Below are 15,529 nucleotides of genomic sequence, written 5' to 3'. Positions count from 1 at the left end.
TTATGCCATAAAGCTTCACAGTTCCATTTTATAACCCATGCTATACACCACTAAACATGAAAACTCTGAGTGAGATTATTTATTGATTTAAAATAAAATGTCTAAATTTGATATCCAGTTCTCTCTTTTTCACTGGAATCACGTAACATTACTGAGGAGATAGACCAACAATCTGTTGCATTTGCTTATCTATCCAGAGCAATGGACTTAAATCTGTTCTGGATATGGTTATACTTTCCCTAAAAAAAATAGTAGATCAAGGTTCTTCTGCATATATCTTTAACATTAGTGGCACTGCAGCATGAAGCACCTTTCATCAGCTCAGGCTGTACTTACGCCAGCAAAGGTCTTACTTGCATGCAGGTCACCTTGCTAAGGTAATCCATGCCTTGGTAAGTACTCACTTAGATTACTGCAGTGCAGTAAACTTGAGACTGCCCTTCCAAATGCTTCAGAAAATTTAAGTAGTACAAAATTCCAAGGCAAGATTTATTAGCCAGAACTGCATGGTATGAACAAAGCATGCCAGTTGTTTATGTTCTTTACTGGTTACCAGTTTATTTTGGTCCAATTCAAGATCCTTATTTTGACTTGGGCTCAGGTCTTTGATGTTGTTTTTTTATGGTTTTAATATGATTTATATGTTGTTTTAACTTTTGATTGGGAGTTGCTCAGAGTTGAGTAGAAGTTGAATGGCTATATAAATACTTTAAGTAAACAAATAAAACTTATGAAGTATTTCTCAGCTTGGGAACACAGTATTTGAGGAACGTTTTTTTTTCCTTTGATCTATTGTTTGTTCCAGGTGCCCCCCCCCCCCCCCGCATATTGAAGATGGTGAAAGTGCTTAGTGGGAGCCAACTTTTTCAGTGGTTGCCCCAATATAGCAATACCCTTCCCTACTACCTTTCAGTAGCAGGGAAAATAATTTTATGCTCACATAATATGCTCCTTTTAATAATAGTAATAGCATAATTTTAAATCTTCTATTTTTTTATTATTTTTTAATTTATATTCTTCCATACATCTTACATAATATCTTAATGTATATTTTTATTAATTGCTTTATTATTGCTTTACTTACTGGTTTTATCAAAGGTGATTTGTGAATTAGATTATGAATAGGTTTGTAAGAATAGAAAGGTACACAGAATGTTATTGGTGTAAACTAGATATAATGTATCTCCTTTTCTTTGTCTTATCTCATGCCTTTAATTTTCTGGCTAATTACTTTGCAGTTCTTTTCTGCATTTTGTGTAACCTTGGAATATGTATGTAAATAAGTGTAATTTTTTTTAAAAAAATATGTTGCGGTATATAAATTATTAAAAAGATACATCCATAAATTTAACTTTACATTTAAAAAGTTACAATATAAACAAGTGGGAATAACAACTTCCTACACTTTCATTCCTGGAGATGCTAAAAGGATACTGCTTAGTTTTGTCACTTCTGTTTGCTGCTTCATTTCAGTGGGAATAACAAATTTATTTAAGATGCCTGAAATAAGCAGCAGATAGAATTTAGTTTAGAAAACTAAACTCTATCCTTTTAGCATCTCCATGAATAAATGTATCGGAAGTTGTTGGGTAAATTGGTGACATTTTTGTTTTAAGATATTTATACTAATGTAAAATAGATAGACTTTAGTATATAATTAAATCATTTTTAAAACACATACTTATATTTTGACTTGCTGTTCTTCTTTTAAAACTGACATTGAAAGCTATTTTAAAAACAAAAGGTGTTTTCTCATACCAGTTAATTAAGTAATTTTGTAGATGTTCCCTGTTTAGAGGATTGCTAAAATTGTTTTATTCCAAAAGGCTGTAATTTAATCTCATAGTATTAATGAAATAATTTTGGGGGGAATTCATATTATGAATTAAAATTAATGTCACATATTTAAAATGTAGATGTCGCTCTCTGCAGCAAGAACAATTATGTTTTGTATAAAGTATCTAAAACTAATGTTTTTTTCCATTACTCCCACTTATTTATATTATGATTTCTTGATTCCTCAATGAAAAGGACCTTCGCAGTTGAAACATTTTGAAGTTATTTTATATTAGTAAATAATTAGTAAATGATATCTGCTACAATCCCACTTCGGCAATCTAATTTCTTCTGTATGTCTGGTTTAACTCCCAAAAGCCTTGGCTGGAAGGGTCAATGGTGGGAGATGCTGAGAGATTTCACTCATCATCATCTGGTCAATGAAAGGGGCTCCACTCTTGATGTGGGATGGGAAGGGAGCAAGAGAAGAGAACGATATAATTTTGCAACTGATAGTCATAATTTTCAATGTAGGAAGGACTTTACCAGAGCTGTCCTTTTTATTTCCAATCACAATGTTTTTGCAAAGCATGTAGATGGACCTTCTCCAAATCTGTTCCTATCCATGTACTGCTTTTGTGTCTGTGGAAACAGAAATACAGGCATAATAAGATGTCTAGGTGTTTAACTAAGCTTAGAAGTCAAACAGCAGTTTTTCTTGGGAGCTGTCCAGCATCTGAAAAGAAACATTGATTTGCATTATTGAAAAAGAGAAACAAGTCTTGCTGGACCAGCCCTATAATATATTGAATCCAGATTTTTTTTTTTAATGGTAGCATGCTAATAGGAAGTGTAATGCAGGGAATACAGGCAATAGGGTCACTCCAGGACCTGTGTGTTAAGTTTTATTGGCTCCATTTACATACTATGCTTAATACTATTCTCCTAATCTACTACCTTCCAGAATTACTAGACAGGGTGTAATTTTTATTCCAACCCTGTGCTTTGCTTTTTTTTTCTCTTGTGATCTGCTATGTTTTTGGCTTGCACTGACCCAAACTTCACTTAATCTGCCCTTGCCTATAACCTCACCCCATTTCTTATTTAAAAAATAGCTTTTGAGTTAGAATTATAGGGTTGGAAAGCCCTTGGAAGACTCCTAGTACAACCTCACTGCCCAGAGTGGAATCCTCATACCACCAGGGACAAAAGGATGTTGAATTTTTGTTTGAAAGGCTCTTGTAATGAAGCATCACTACTCCTAAAGACGGGCTGTTTCATTTCTTAATAACTCTCATGGTCAGGAAATTCCTCCATATTTCACATTCAGATCTTCCTTAGTAAATGTACCCTCTATTGGATTTTTTTTTACACTTGGAAACTAGGAGATTAAATCCACATCCTCCTCCTTATGATTTCCTATAGGAAAGTAAGAAAACTGGATCATTCCCTGAGGCTCCTTAGCATTATACTTAAATAGGAACTTTGAATTGTTCCTTTCCTAAGATGTCAGAGCCATTATGAATGGTTAAATGAAGAGTTTATAGTTTTGTTGAAGCTTGTTGGAAAAGAAATGAGGCAGAATTCTTAGTTTATACCTAATACTAAGAAAGATATGTATAAAGCTGTTTGGATATGTTTTGCTGCCCCTATAGGAAGGAGAAGCTAAGTGGAAACAGTGAAATAGCAAATAACTGTTCATCACTATGAAAAATAACAGTTTAAAAAAATAAGATATCTTATTTTGGCCTGTGATTGGCTGCAATTTTCTTGCTCTCAAATCTATCCCATTGCACAGATGACTTTAGGTCTCCTGTCCCCCTCTTGCAGTCCAGAGGTAATGAGCTAATTTTTTTTCCAGAAAAAAAAATTAAAGGCAGCATTTAAGACTGGGCAAGATCTGCATGAAGCAGAGCAAAACAGTCAAAATTCAAAAGTAAGTGCTTTTAATAAAATATGTTACCTTTGTATAATTTAAACATTTTCAAATTGGAAAAAGATAAGTGCCAGTGGCATGCATGGGTAAGATGAATTCCAATTTAATTGTCTGTAAGAATCATTCAAGATGAAATATTTGAGATCTAGCCACATAGGGTCAATCAGTATGTATGCACATAAGAGAGAGGAAAAAGGGGACCGACACAGAGAACACAAGAAACCCAGAAACAAGCCTCTTGGCCATCTCCTAATAACAGCTCTGCCAGGATGAAAGAGACTTAAAATCCGTCTTCTTATTGCAGCAATTGCCCAGGAACTCCTATGTATATTTCAATAGATTTTAACTTGATTATTCAACCAATTAATGTTTAAATAATCAGAGGCTGAATAGCAGTCAAGAGACTGTTATTTAACTATACACACAATGGTCGTCCACTTTTCACGCACGTTTGCCCAAATGATACTAACATTAAAGTCTAAATGTAAATTAAATTAGCCTTTAGTAATCTGACAGGTTGGAAAGGTTTATTTTTCTGGCCTAGATTCTAGAACTTCTGTAGATACTTTTGCTCTCAATATTTAAGACAAACAACTTCATATAAATGAAGTGTCAGTAATATTAAGGAAATCGCTTCCATAAAACATGGGGGAGATTTAGTAATTTAGTTATCTACCAGACATATATCTCACCTGTTTTCTGTACAACTGAAGACAGGGTCCAGAAAGCTCTATCCTTCCATTTTCCACTCAACAACAACCTTATGAGGTGGGTTGGGCCAAGAAAGAGTGACTGGCTAACAATTAGCCATCTGACCTCTGTGCCTAAGGGATAAGAGAACCCTTTTTTCAAGTTCTGAGTCTTGTCAATAAAAGCACATATACCTTAGAATAAACTACCAAATATTGAGAAGATTCACAATATCTGGCAGAAAACACTGTTTGAAATGCTGGCGTAAAGGAGATATGTGAAGATGTGATAACACAAGGTTTACAAATGGCTGCTTTGATATTAAAATACATTGTATGAAGTAGCAATGAAATGAAGCATGAATCCTTTACTGACTTTAACATATCTGTTAGTGAATTGTTGCTTTTTACATTATCTGTTTTGGAAAGAAGTTGCATCTTTATTCAATTCTTATGTTTTGAATGTATTTATTTCCTGGATTGTCAGCTACTGATTTTCAAACAAAATAAAATCCAGCTATTCATTCTATCAGCTCGAACCTGTAACAGAATTTCTAAAAATTAACCACAAGCAGTGAGAAACAAAATGTCCCTATTTCAAAAGCTGGCTCCCCCACATAATTGAACCTGTTTCCCTCCCATCTATAATTTCAGATGTATTGATCTGCAATACATTTTGCATTATTTTGCAAAACTAAATCAGTTAATGAATGTGAAATGCTCTGCATGATTAGGTAACATGTAACTTCAGGCAATATTTGCCTCTTGATTAATTTCCAAGACCTCCATAAATGATAGCTGCAAACTAGTGACATAAAATAAAAAGTAGTGGCCCCACGCATGCTTGGTTGTAGCCCAATCTTCTGGCATTTTAATCCTGAAGGATGTTCCCTTAAATCTTTCTGTTTTTGTTATATGTTTCTGTGACAACAATTTAGCAAGATAGATTAGATAACCCAAAAGTTTTGAACTAGCTCCCATCAATGTCAGTCAACAGGTCAATGGCAAGGGAATGTGACAACTGTGGTTCAAAACAATGAATGTTTCAAAGCACAATTAACCCTAAGTGATAGCATCTAAGATACTATATAAATCAATGGTGCAATTGCATCTGGAATATTGTTCTGGTTGCTGCACCTCAAAAAGAATGTGGTGGAGCTAAGGAAGTTTCAGAGGAGGGCAACTAAGATGATCAATGGGCTAGAGCAGCTACCCTTTGAAGAAAGGTTGTGACATTTGGGTTTTTTAATCCAGAGAAGGATAGGGGACATGATCAAGGTGTATAAAATTATCCTTGGTATGGATAAAATGCACAAAGAGAAGCTATTTTCCTCTTCCTAAAATATTAGAACCAGGGATCACCTAATAAACTTGAATCCAGAAAGAATCTAGACAGAAAAAAATAAAGTATTTTTTATATTGCACATAACTCAGCTTTGAAATTCACTACCATGAAATTGGTGATGCTTACCACATCTGGGTAACTGGTGAAAATCATGAAGATCAATGGCTATTAGCCTTGATATAGTGTGATTGCCTCTGAAGGCCATCTGCTGGGCTTCCTTGTGCAATTGGTGGGCCACTATGAGAACAGACTGCTAGACTACATAAACCATTGATCCAGTCCTGCAGGGCACTCCTTATGTTTATACTATGAGGGAATCTTTCAAAAGGACCAATTTGATACAGTTGGCGAGGTGAGGTGGACTGAGATGATCCCAATCTACTCTTAGGTTCGGATGCTCAACAGTTCCTTTTCACTCTTCTCACAAATCAACATAATTTCCTGAAGCTTTTTTTAAAAAAATGGGATTAAAATTAAAGAAAGGAGTGCTAGATATACTTTCATTTTGCCACTTCATAAAGAGCCACAATTTATTGACTGAGCACATTTTTTTTTTAATTTGATTTATATGCCGCCCTTCTCCGGAGACTCAGGGCGGCTTACAATGCATTAAGCAATAGCCTTCATCCTTTTGTATATTTTATACAAAGTCAGCTTATTGCCCCCACAATCTGGGTCCTCATTTTACCTACCTTAGAAAGGATGGAAGGCTGAGTCAACCTTGAGCCTGGTAAGATTCGAACCTGCAGAAATTGCAGGCAGCTGTGTTAATAACAGGGTGCATTAAACCACTGTACTACCAAGGCTCTTTTGTACAACTCCTTCTCCCTTCCCAAGGCAGTCCTTCTTTTCTCCAGGATGCTTCCACCGAGTGATGTGTTAGCAGGCATTTAGTGAAAACTTCTACACTACGAGTGTAAAATCTTTTAGTAGCTGGGACATCTAAAGAGAAACATTTTTGGAGAGCCAAGAACCACAAAGGGAAGAGCCATGAAATAATAAATAGAGGTGAAAGGTCAGGATTTGCTATCTATTCTGGGGAAACTTCTTCAGTTGCCTAGGCATGTTAAATATCGGAGGGATATACTTATTTTATTTTGTATGTACTGTATATTTCCTTCCAGAAATCAGCAACAAATTTGGACCACTGTTGCTTAGTAGTTTGGTTATGTATTTCAGTGACATAATCTCTTGGATCTCCAGGGTCTTCTAGAATTTAATTCAGGTGGTATGTAGATTTAAACATCTACCTCATTCAGGTACGATGCCCAAAGTGGTGGCTGCTTTTCATTATACAGGACTCCCCTTTTTAGCACCATAAAAAATAGATAATGGGAGTCCAATTCTTTCCACTGCACATCTCAAAGTGAGGGTAGCGGCAACCATCAATTGTCAAATCCTTGTTTCTTCAGGCTCAAGAAGAGCAGAGAAATCCAAGATCAGTAAGGGGAAGCAGCCATCCCTACCCAAGGCTGTTCTTCAGCCCCTTTAGGTAGTGCAGAACAATGGACTGAAGTTGCAGTTGGAAGTGGGGGAACAGAGGGAAACAGCCCACCGGCATCATCTTGCTCTCCCTCTCTGGACAGGACAGCAAATGACTGAGCAGCCCAGTCACCTGAGAGGGGAAAGGTGCTGCTACTGGCTCACCTTGTCTTTTGTTCTCTTTGGAAGGAACTGGGTTGCTCACCTGCCTAATCCTTCTGCAGTACTCTATCTGCTGGCACATTCTTTCTCTTCCAGTGAGAGGAGACAGGTCAGGAAAGCAGAAAAAGGTGTCTAGTGCGGAAAGGGAACCAGTGTAGGGTCCCCCCACCACCACCACTCATCGAACGGGTGTAAACTCCGTGGAGAAGAACGGAGGGGGGGGGTTAGTCAGGAAGAGAGCAGAGGCGGGGCTGGCAGAGATCTTATCTTGGATGCTCACGGTCTTGCTTGTTCTCAGAGGTGGCAGGGCTTGTGTGGTTTGGGGAGGCGTCTCTTGTGAAAGGGCAGAGGAAGAAGAGAGGAGGACTGATTGCGCTTCCTCTTTGAAGCATCTCCACTCCGCTCCAATAGGCGGCTTTCCCTTAAAAGATGAGAAGAGGCGGAGAGGCATCCCTCGCTTAACGTCACCCGCAGATCGGCCCTGAAATACGGACAGAGAATTCATCTCTGGGGGAGGGCGTGGAACAAAAGCGTTATTTGAAACTATCTGAGTCTCCAGCTCCCCATCCCACCCGGAAATTCTCCCCGAGCAAGGAAGCTGCAGAGCCGCCCGTAGGCTACGATGAGCGGCACGCAGCCTGCCTGCCACATGGCCCAGTCCAGTTAGCGCGCCGCCGCCGCCGCCGCCGCCTTTGCCTCTGCGAGAAAGCGAGTCGGGCCAGCGCCCGCTTGCTTACTCCCCCATAGGCTGGTCCGCTGCATTGCATAGGGGCGCCGGTGATTTGCTGTTGGGAGACTGCAGATTTGCATAGCGCTCGCTTCGCCTTGGCTGCCAGCTAGCATGGCTTGCTCCTCGCTCACTCTCGCCCGCCCCCCTCGCCGCGGTGGCTCCGCTCAGACGCGTGCAATGGATTCTCCCTGCAAAGCTCCGCTCGCCGCCTCCTGCCCACCGCCGTCCTCGCTGTCGCCGTCGCCGTCTTCCTCTTCGCCCTCGTTGCGCTGGCAATAGGCGGAGAGCAAAGGAGAGAGGAGGCTCGCCCGGGGAGCTGCGCGCGTTCTCGGCGCGCCTTTAAAGAAGCGCTTGTCGCTCGCTCCGCTGGATGGATCCCCCCCTGCGACGGTTGCTTTTCTTTGGGAATTGGGCGCCCCGTTGTTCCCACCTTGGCTGGCCGTTCCCGGCGGGAGGATCGCCCGCTTTGTGGATTATGGAGGAGAGTCCCCTGAGCGCTGCTTGACAGTGGAGGTAGCCGCGCGGAGAAGCACTGGAGACTCCTCGGGGCCGTCCCGCCGCGTTTTCTCTACGGGAATTTGGCGCTTCTCGGCCGCCCTGGACTATGTTCGGGCCTCTTTGGGGCAAGAAGGGACCCGGGGCGAGGGATCGGCGCCCAGCAGAAGCGCCCACAATGACGAACCGCTTAGTGCGGTGAACTGCCCGTCTGCGCTTTCCTCGCCCAAAGTTTGCCTCGCTCCTGACGGGGTGGGGTGGGGGTGCCCCCGCCCCGCCATGCCCCAGCGGATGAGGGAGCTCGTGCTGTCCGAGCCAGTCCAGTCCCGTGGCCAGCTGGCCGTGCTCTGGATACTCCCGTTGACTCTCAGTGGCTTCCTCGGGGTGGCTTGGGGTGCCTCCAGTTTGGGGGCGCCGCATATCCACCATTTCCATGGCAGCAACAGCAAGCACCCTTCAGTGCCTATCGCGATCTACAGGTCCCCGGCTTCCTTGCGAGGCGGACACGGTGGGTCCCGGATGGCTCGGCTGGAGGGGACGCGTGGGGTCGAAGTGGCAGTGGGGAGCTCCCCGTTCTAATGGCAGAAAATGGGGGGGGGGCGGGTGGCACACACTCACACGTGGCGGCGGGGAGCGGGTGGATTCTTAGCCAGGGAACACGCCTAAACTGAAGAGGAGTCGAGGGAGCCTCGAGAGGTGCGCGATTGAGGGCGTTGCAGGGATCGCTCTGGCTCCCCCCCCCTCCTTAGGTTTGATGGGTTAGGACGGGGATGATGGGGAAGAACGGACAACAAGGAGGCGAAGAAGGGCTCGGCGTTCCATCAAATCTAAGCCCGGAGGGGGCAGTTTTTCTGGAAAGGCAGGGCGGTCCCCGGCATTTCGGCTACCTGGGGATGATCGACGTTGAACAACAGCCCGGGCTGTCCCAAGGCTTTGTGGTTGTATGCGCGGGGACGGTGGTGGCAGTCGCCGGGTGCTGAAAGAAAGGCGCAAAAGACTGGAAGGGAGGGTGAAGGTGCAGCTCAGCAGAGCCTGAGGCAGCCGCCGGGACTAGCACGGTAGGAGCCACCGCTACACCTGAGGGGAAGAAAAGACACACCCCCTCGGCAGAGGCGGGGAAGGGACGGAACTGCAGCCTCTTGCCTAGGGGAAGATTGTTTTAGCCCAGTTTTCTGGTCTCCCCACCTACCTCTCAGCTCAAAGGCGATGACTGTAAAAGAAGCTGGGTGGCGCTGGAAGAAAATCCCCCCCCCCGCCGTCGCTTTATTATTCTTATTATTACTGTGGCTCCTCCAGAGATACAGCACTGCCTTCCTTTGCCAGCTCACCCTTATTTCTTTCTCCCTCTTCCCTATTAATGGGGTCAGATTCTGGAGGAGCAGAAATGTGCAGCTGCTGATCCTGGCTTCAGGGCAAAACTCTTTCATTTGAAGTCTGCCATTCTGCCAGGATGAGAGTGTTGCAGTCTGGAAGTGTATGTGAGGGGCATCGGTTATAATCCCACGACCACCTGAGAGAACCATATTGCACCAGGAGACCTGACATAATTGCAGGAAGCCGGCTTTCTTTTATGACCCCTGCTTTGTGTTTCCTCCCTCATTGTTCTAATCTAGAGGTGTGTTAACAGAGGATCAGAAAGAATATATATATATCTCCTAATAGTGGCGTGGGATTTAATGAGTGGTGGCAGTATAACACTCCCCCCCCTTCAGTATTCCTTCCCTCTTGTTGGGAATACCACTTTTGTTGCAAGTGTGCCAGTGCGTTTATGGTGCTATTCTTTTATTGGAGGTCATAATCTTTGTCTTGGTGACAAGAGGAGCAATTCCAGCCTGCTCTGTGCCTCCCTATTGTGAAGATATTGGTTCCCAGTGACATGTAAAAGAAATATGGTCTGTGATGTTGGTGATCTATGAATGATCTATTTTATGATTTACACGCTTTGCAAGGTGGGCTTGGCAATGATAAATGAGATCTAAGCTTATAGATACATAGGCAGTGTTTTCTGGCATTCCAGATGCTCACTCCTACTCCCCCCCCATTTCTGCAGTGTTTTGTTTGAATGTAAGTGAAGCTCATGTATGGCACATGTATTGAAAGATGCCTAGATGGCTTTGCTAAACACACTAGGTGTGTGTGTGGGGGGGGGGGGAGTGTCTGGGTGTCTTCTAAAGGTAATGGAGAAGAAGATGCCCGTATTTCCTGACCTCTACACCCTCTATATCAAGCTGCTGAGAGGTGGACTTTGTGGATTGTGAGATCCCTTGGCAGGGAAAAAAAATCTTGCCTACTACAGAATGGTCCTCAACAGAAAGTCGCACCTCATTTTCTATTGCTGCCTGTTTATTTGTGTCACGTTAGAGAGCAAATATTCTTTGCTTTCTAGATTTGGCCCATTAACATGATTGTACATCTCTCCCTGTTTGGGAAGGCAAAGTACAAATAAAATTAATTCCCCTACCTTCCCTTTTTCCTCTGGTCCCATTTTCTTTTATGCTACAGCAGTTCTTATTTGTTCCCTGAAAACAGTTTCCATGAAGCCAGTTTCCCTAAGTGCAAATAGACAATTGATGGCCAAGCATAGAATGTCTCTCTGGATTGGTTGATGTCTGTACTGCAACACAGCTGTTATTGAAGAATCTTCTGATAATTAGACTGCTTCTAATTAATTATCTTGGGCTGATGAGCTAAACCTAAGGTTGTCTAATTAGATAAAGGGCCCAACCCCCTAGGAAGTAAACACCTCATGGTTCAAAGCAGATGTAATAGCCTTGATGTTTGACTTTGTGTGGTGTGAGTGTCTGTGAGGGGGGGTGGGGGGGTGGAAGAGCTTGAGATAGTCAGAGAATGGAAAATAAAAAGAGTCAGTGAGGTCCTTTGCTGGCAAAGCTGGTTTTGAGTTAAGAATTTGTAAGAGTGAAGAATAATCGGAACAAGAGTAGGAGCATTTAAATAGAAATATCTGGGTCTATCTACCTATTTATGTGTAGTCAAATAAGACAGAAAATTGATGAATTTGTAAAAGATCTGTGAGAGAGAGCACACACCTACACACACACACCCTTCTTTATTTATCTCCATATTCGTTCAAGGGTATTAATTCACTGAGGTGGTCTATTGTAATCCATTGGCAGAATGGAAGGTGTCTAGAATGAATGTCTTGTGTTTTAAAGCCGTTTTGCTTTCATTGGAGAGCACTTGGTATGCTGTTATAGCTTCATCCTTCTTCATTTTCACATCCCACTCTGCTTCATTTCCACTATCATGTGGTGTCATTCACAAGCTTTGCAAGGTAGTGAAGCGATCTTGAAGGAAACCATTGCATCCTTGCATAAGTGACCCACTTGCAGGAGAAAGATTCTGTCATACATACTAAATGTAACTGTGATGTATAACCTCAACAGGAGAGTTCACTTGAATTTGGTGAGGCTAATCAGCACTTGCAAAGATTGAATAATACCAAAACAATATCGTGGGGAAATATTCCTTTCTTTTGATGGTGCATTTTGAACTTACACTGTCAAGTAAAAGTTATGTAACGATCAGTCATTTGCCTTGTGTTAATTTTATAAGTGCCTGAAAAAAGAATTGGCCTAAATCCAAAAGAGAAAGGAGGGGTGGGGGGGGGAAGAGGAAGAAACTCCCTTAACCAGACTAGCATTCTGTTCCCTGCCTCTTCTAGGATTCTGCATGTTCTTCATCACATATGCCTACATGGCAAGATATTAAGAACTAAAGGCTTTGTGTAGTTTCAGTTATCGCACATTTGGTTAAAAAAAATAAAGAGGGAGGGGGGGGAATCCATGAAGAACTTCCTGGAATAAAATTTGAAGGGGCAGATTGAAGGCAATGAGAACAACAGTCCAGGAAGCCTGTCGGGTTCTGTTTCTCAGGCAGTCCTTTCAGTTATTTATATGCATTTGCCTTGGATTCATTTATGCTCTATGGGAAAGAAAAGCGAATGAGGATGAGGAAAAGATCTGTGCTGCAGCTTCCACCTTTGCTTTTTCTTTTAAAAGAAAAATATTCTACAGTAGCTTTTTAGGGTAGAGGTAATGGGATTTTTGGAAATTACTTTGTTGCCTGATATCTTAGACAATACCCAGCAGAAAGCCACCTGTAATCTATCCCTATTTTTAATGCTTTTTTTTTTTTTTACATACTTCCAAATGATGCCATTTTCAAACATGAATTTCCTCAGCTGACTTTGTAATTAATAAGGGCCGGTAAATAATTGATTAGAGTTATTTGTGGATGGGGAAAAGTGTGATTCAGCCTGAGGATGCTGCTGTGATTCATATTTCTTTCCCCCCAAAATGTATATATCTATATATTAAAATTGCAAATTTCATATGCAGTCGGAATTCAAAAATTACATATAATGCAGCTCTTTGAATAAAACAGTTCAGTTGACATCTGCATATGTGGCTCTGATTGAGGTAAATTGTAGGGGGAATGCAAAAATATGATTTGAATTCTTTAATCTTATTCTTTTTTTTTTTAATTGTTCTGTTATAATATATGGCCTTATTCATTCTGTGTTCCTTATTCTGTACTTTGATATGGCTTAATGGCTGGTCAGCAATAAACAATTGTCTTATTATTGTCCCAAACATGTGTTCAGCCTCTTAATACAATCTGTTTTCCTGATGAAAGATGCACATATTTTTTGGACATCTCAGTGCAATTTTCAAAGATAATCTCTCCCTCAGTGTTTTGGATGGAATTTGGAGCAGTACTAGATAGATGAAGGCCAGATGATATTTTGGAAGCCTTTTATAATCTTCATTTGCTAATATTTGTGCAAGAAGTCTCCCCATTTTGTACAAGCTTCACTGGAGCAGAAATTTCTGGCTGATCATGGTCTTGCAGTGTACATTAGTGCAGCTGCCAAAGGCATGATTTGGGAGAGACTCAGACACTTTACCTTCCTCATGTGCTTAGTGCTTGTTTTCTTCAATAGCTCTTGCCTTATAGATAAAATGTAGGTCTGACTGCTAGTGGACATGCGTAGTGGCTGAAACAATATTTATGCTCTATATCTAAGATATATTTAAACAAAACAAAAAAAGCACATACTTTTTTTTATAATGCCTTTATAAAACCTCTTACCCTGTGTGTGCAGAGACCATGGAATATCCATGAACTTTTCATGTTCAGTTAAAAAGGGACAAGTTGAATGGGAGAAAAAAAAAATTACCGGGAAACAAATATCTTATATAGGTTCATACATCAAAACCAGGGGTGGGTTCTACTTATTTTTAATACCGGTTTGCAATGGGGCTGCGCGTGCGAGCAAAGAGAGCGCGTGCACTCTTCTGCACATGTGCAGAAGCGTTCCGATGATGTCAGGGTCGGTGGGTGGAGCCTCCTGCTGGTTTTACTACTGGTTCTATAGAACCAGTGCAAACCGGAGGCAACCCACCACTGATGAAAACATTACTCCCATGGGACTCTGCCAAGTGTTGAACCTGGATTATTTCAGTGTGATGTCTGAAGAAGTGTGTAGTGTTTTGTGGAAACACTATGCATTATTAAAGCCAATCTTCAGTAAGCTATTCCAAAACCATTTCAACCATGCTTATAAGAACTTGTGGGAAACTTTCAATTAAATTCTTCAAGAATATTTGTAGTAACAGAACCTTTGATCGATTATGTACCATTAAATTGGTGTTAACTCTTAGCAACCATATAGATAGAAGATCCCTCATGATGATCTGTCCCTAACCTACTCCTTGAAGCACATCTGGTAATTGAATCCAATCATCTCTTCTCTTTCCTTCCACTTCTCTCAGTAGTAAATATGTTATACATAGAGCTAGATATTCATAAAATGTGTCTGAAGTATGACAATTTGAGCTTGATCTTTTATGCCTAGAGTGATCCATTTGTTTGTTTCCATGCTATATCAGAATCTTCACCAATATTACTGTTCAAAAGTCAGTACTCTTTTATTATGCTTCTTCAAAGTCCAGCTTTCACTTGCTTAGAGTGTCCTACTTTCCCTTTCTTAGAGTGTCACAGGGAATAACATTGATTGCTGTTCTTTGTAGATATAGACCTATCATGGCATCTAAATAACTTCTCCAAACCTTCACAGCTGCTCTACTAATTATTAGTTTGGTGCACTTCTTGATTGTTTATTCATTTGCTATTGATGGTTGATCATAAAAAACAAAAACTGTCTACCACTTTAATGTCTTAATTGTCTAAGTCTGGTAGTTTTAAGTCTGGTAGTTATACCTGTTGTTAATAGTTTAGTGTCCTTTAGGTTTGTCCTTTTTTTCTCCTGTACTCCTTGACTTTAATTATTAGAGCTTGTAATCCTTTGCATTTTCAGCAATCAGTGTTGTGTATTTGGCATAGTGCAAGTTATTGATGTTTTTTCTTCCAAATTTAAAACCACATACTCATCTTCTTCTAATCCAGTTTCTTCAGCATATAGGTTGAATAAATAAGGAGAGATTATGCAACCTTTTCTCACTCCTTTGCCAAACTGGAGCCAGGCTCTTTTGCCATGTTCTATCTATACTGTGATATCTTGATTTGCATATTGATTTTGCATTGCACGGTCCACAGCTTGAGAGTAATAGAAGGGCAAGATCCTAATCTTGCATGCTTTCCTGGTTTTTCTTTTTCTTCTTTTGTAAAACTCTGTACTTCTATACTTCTATTGAATTAAAGTGCAGGACTTGCAATGGCACAAAATAATGTACATACATTTTTACAATTTTACCCATTGCCACTCCTTGTGCTGCCTATGTCACTGAAAAGTGGTCCTATTCAATTTTGAGAATATGGCACTCCATATAGGCACTGATTTTCTCTTTTAGCTTGAATGTTACCTTCTTTCAGTTGTCTTTTCTTTAGCTTGGATGTTATTTTAGTAGGTCATTAGAAAGTGGGGAAAATAT

General features: G+C 41.0%; 1 protein-coding gene across 28 annotated transcripts in view; it reads left to right on the top strand.

Moving 5' to 3' along the window:
• The window catches only part of NRXN1 (neurexin 1), a 927,325-nt gene that overhangs the window by 582,279 nt on the left and 329,517 nt on the right, over positions 1 to 15,529 (top strand). Inside the window, exon 1 of one of the 28 annotated variants that reach the window (XM_034427411.3) lies at positions 6,712 to 9,123. The exons of the other annotated variants lie outside the window; for them this stretch is intronic. Within the exon in view, the coding sequence (XP_034283302.1) occupies positions 8,895 to 9,123 (229 nt within the window). The 5' untranslated portion in view covers positions 6,712 to 8,894. Of the gene's footprint in view, positions 1 to 6,711; positions 9,124 to 15,529 lie in introns of those variants that run through there. 28 annotated transcript variants of the gene reach the window in all.

This window comes from Pantherophis guttatus, chromosome 1, assembly GCF_059756535.1.
Source record: "Pantherophis guttatus breed Tessera chromosome 1, ASM5975653v1, whole genome shotgun sequence".
Taxonomy (NCBI): Eukaryota; Metazoa; Chordata; class Lepidosauria; order Squamata; family Colubridae; genus Pantherophis; species Pantherophis guttatus.
This window is presented reverse-complemented; position numbering and strand designations above follow the sequence as displayed.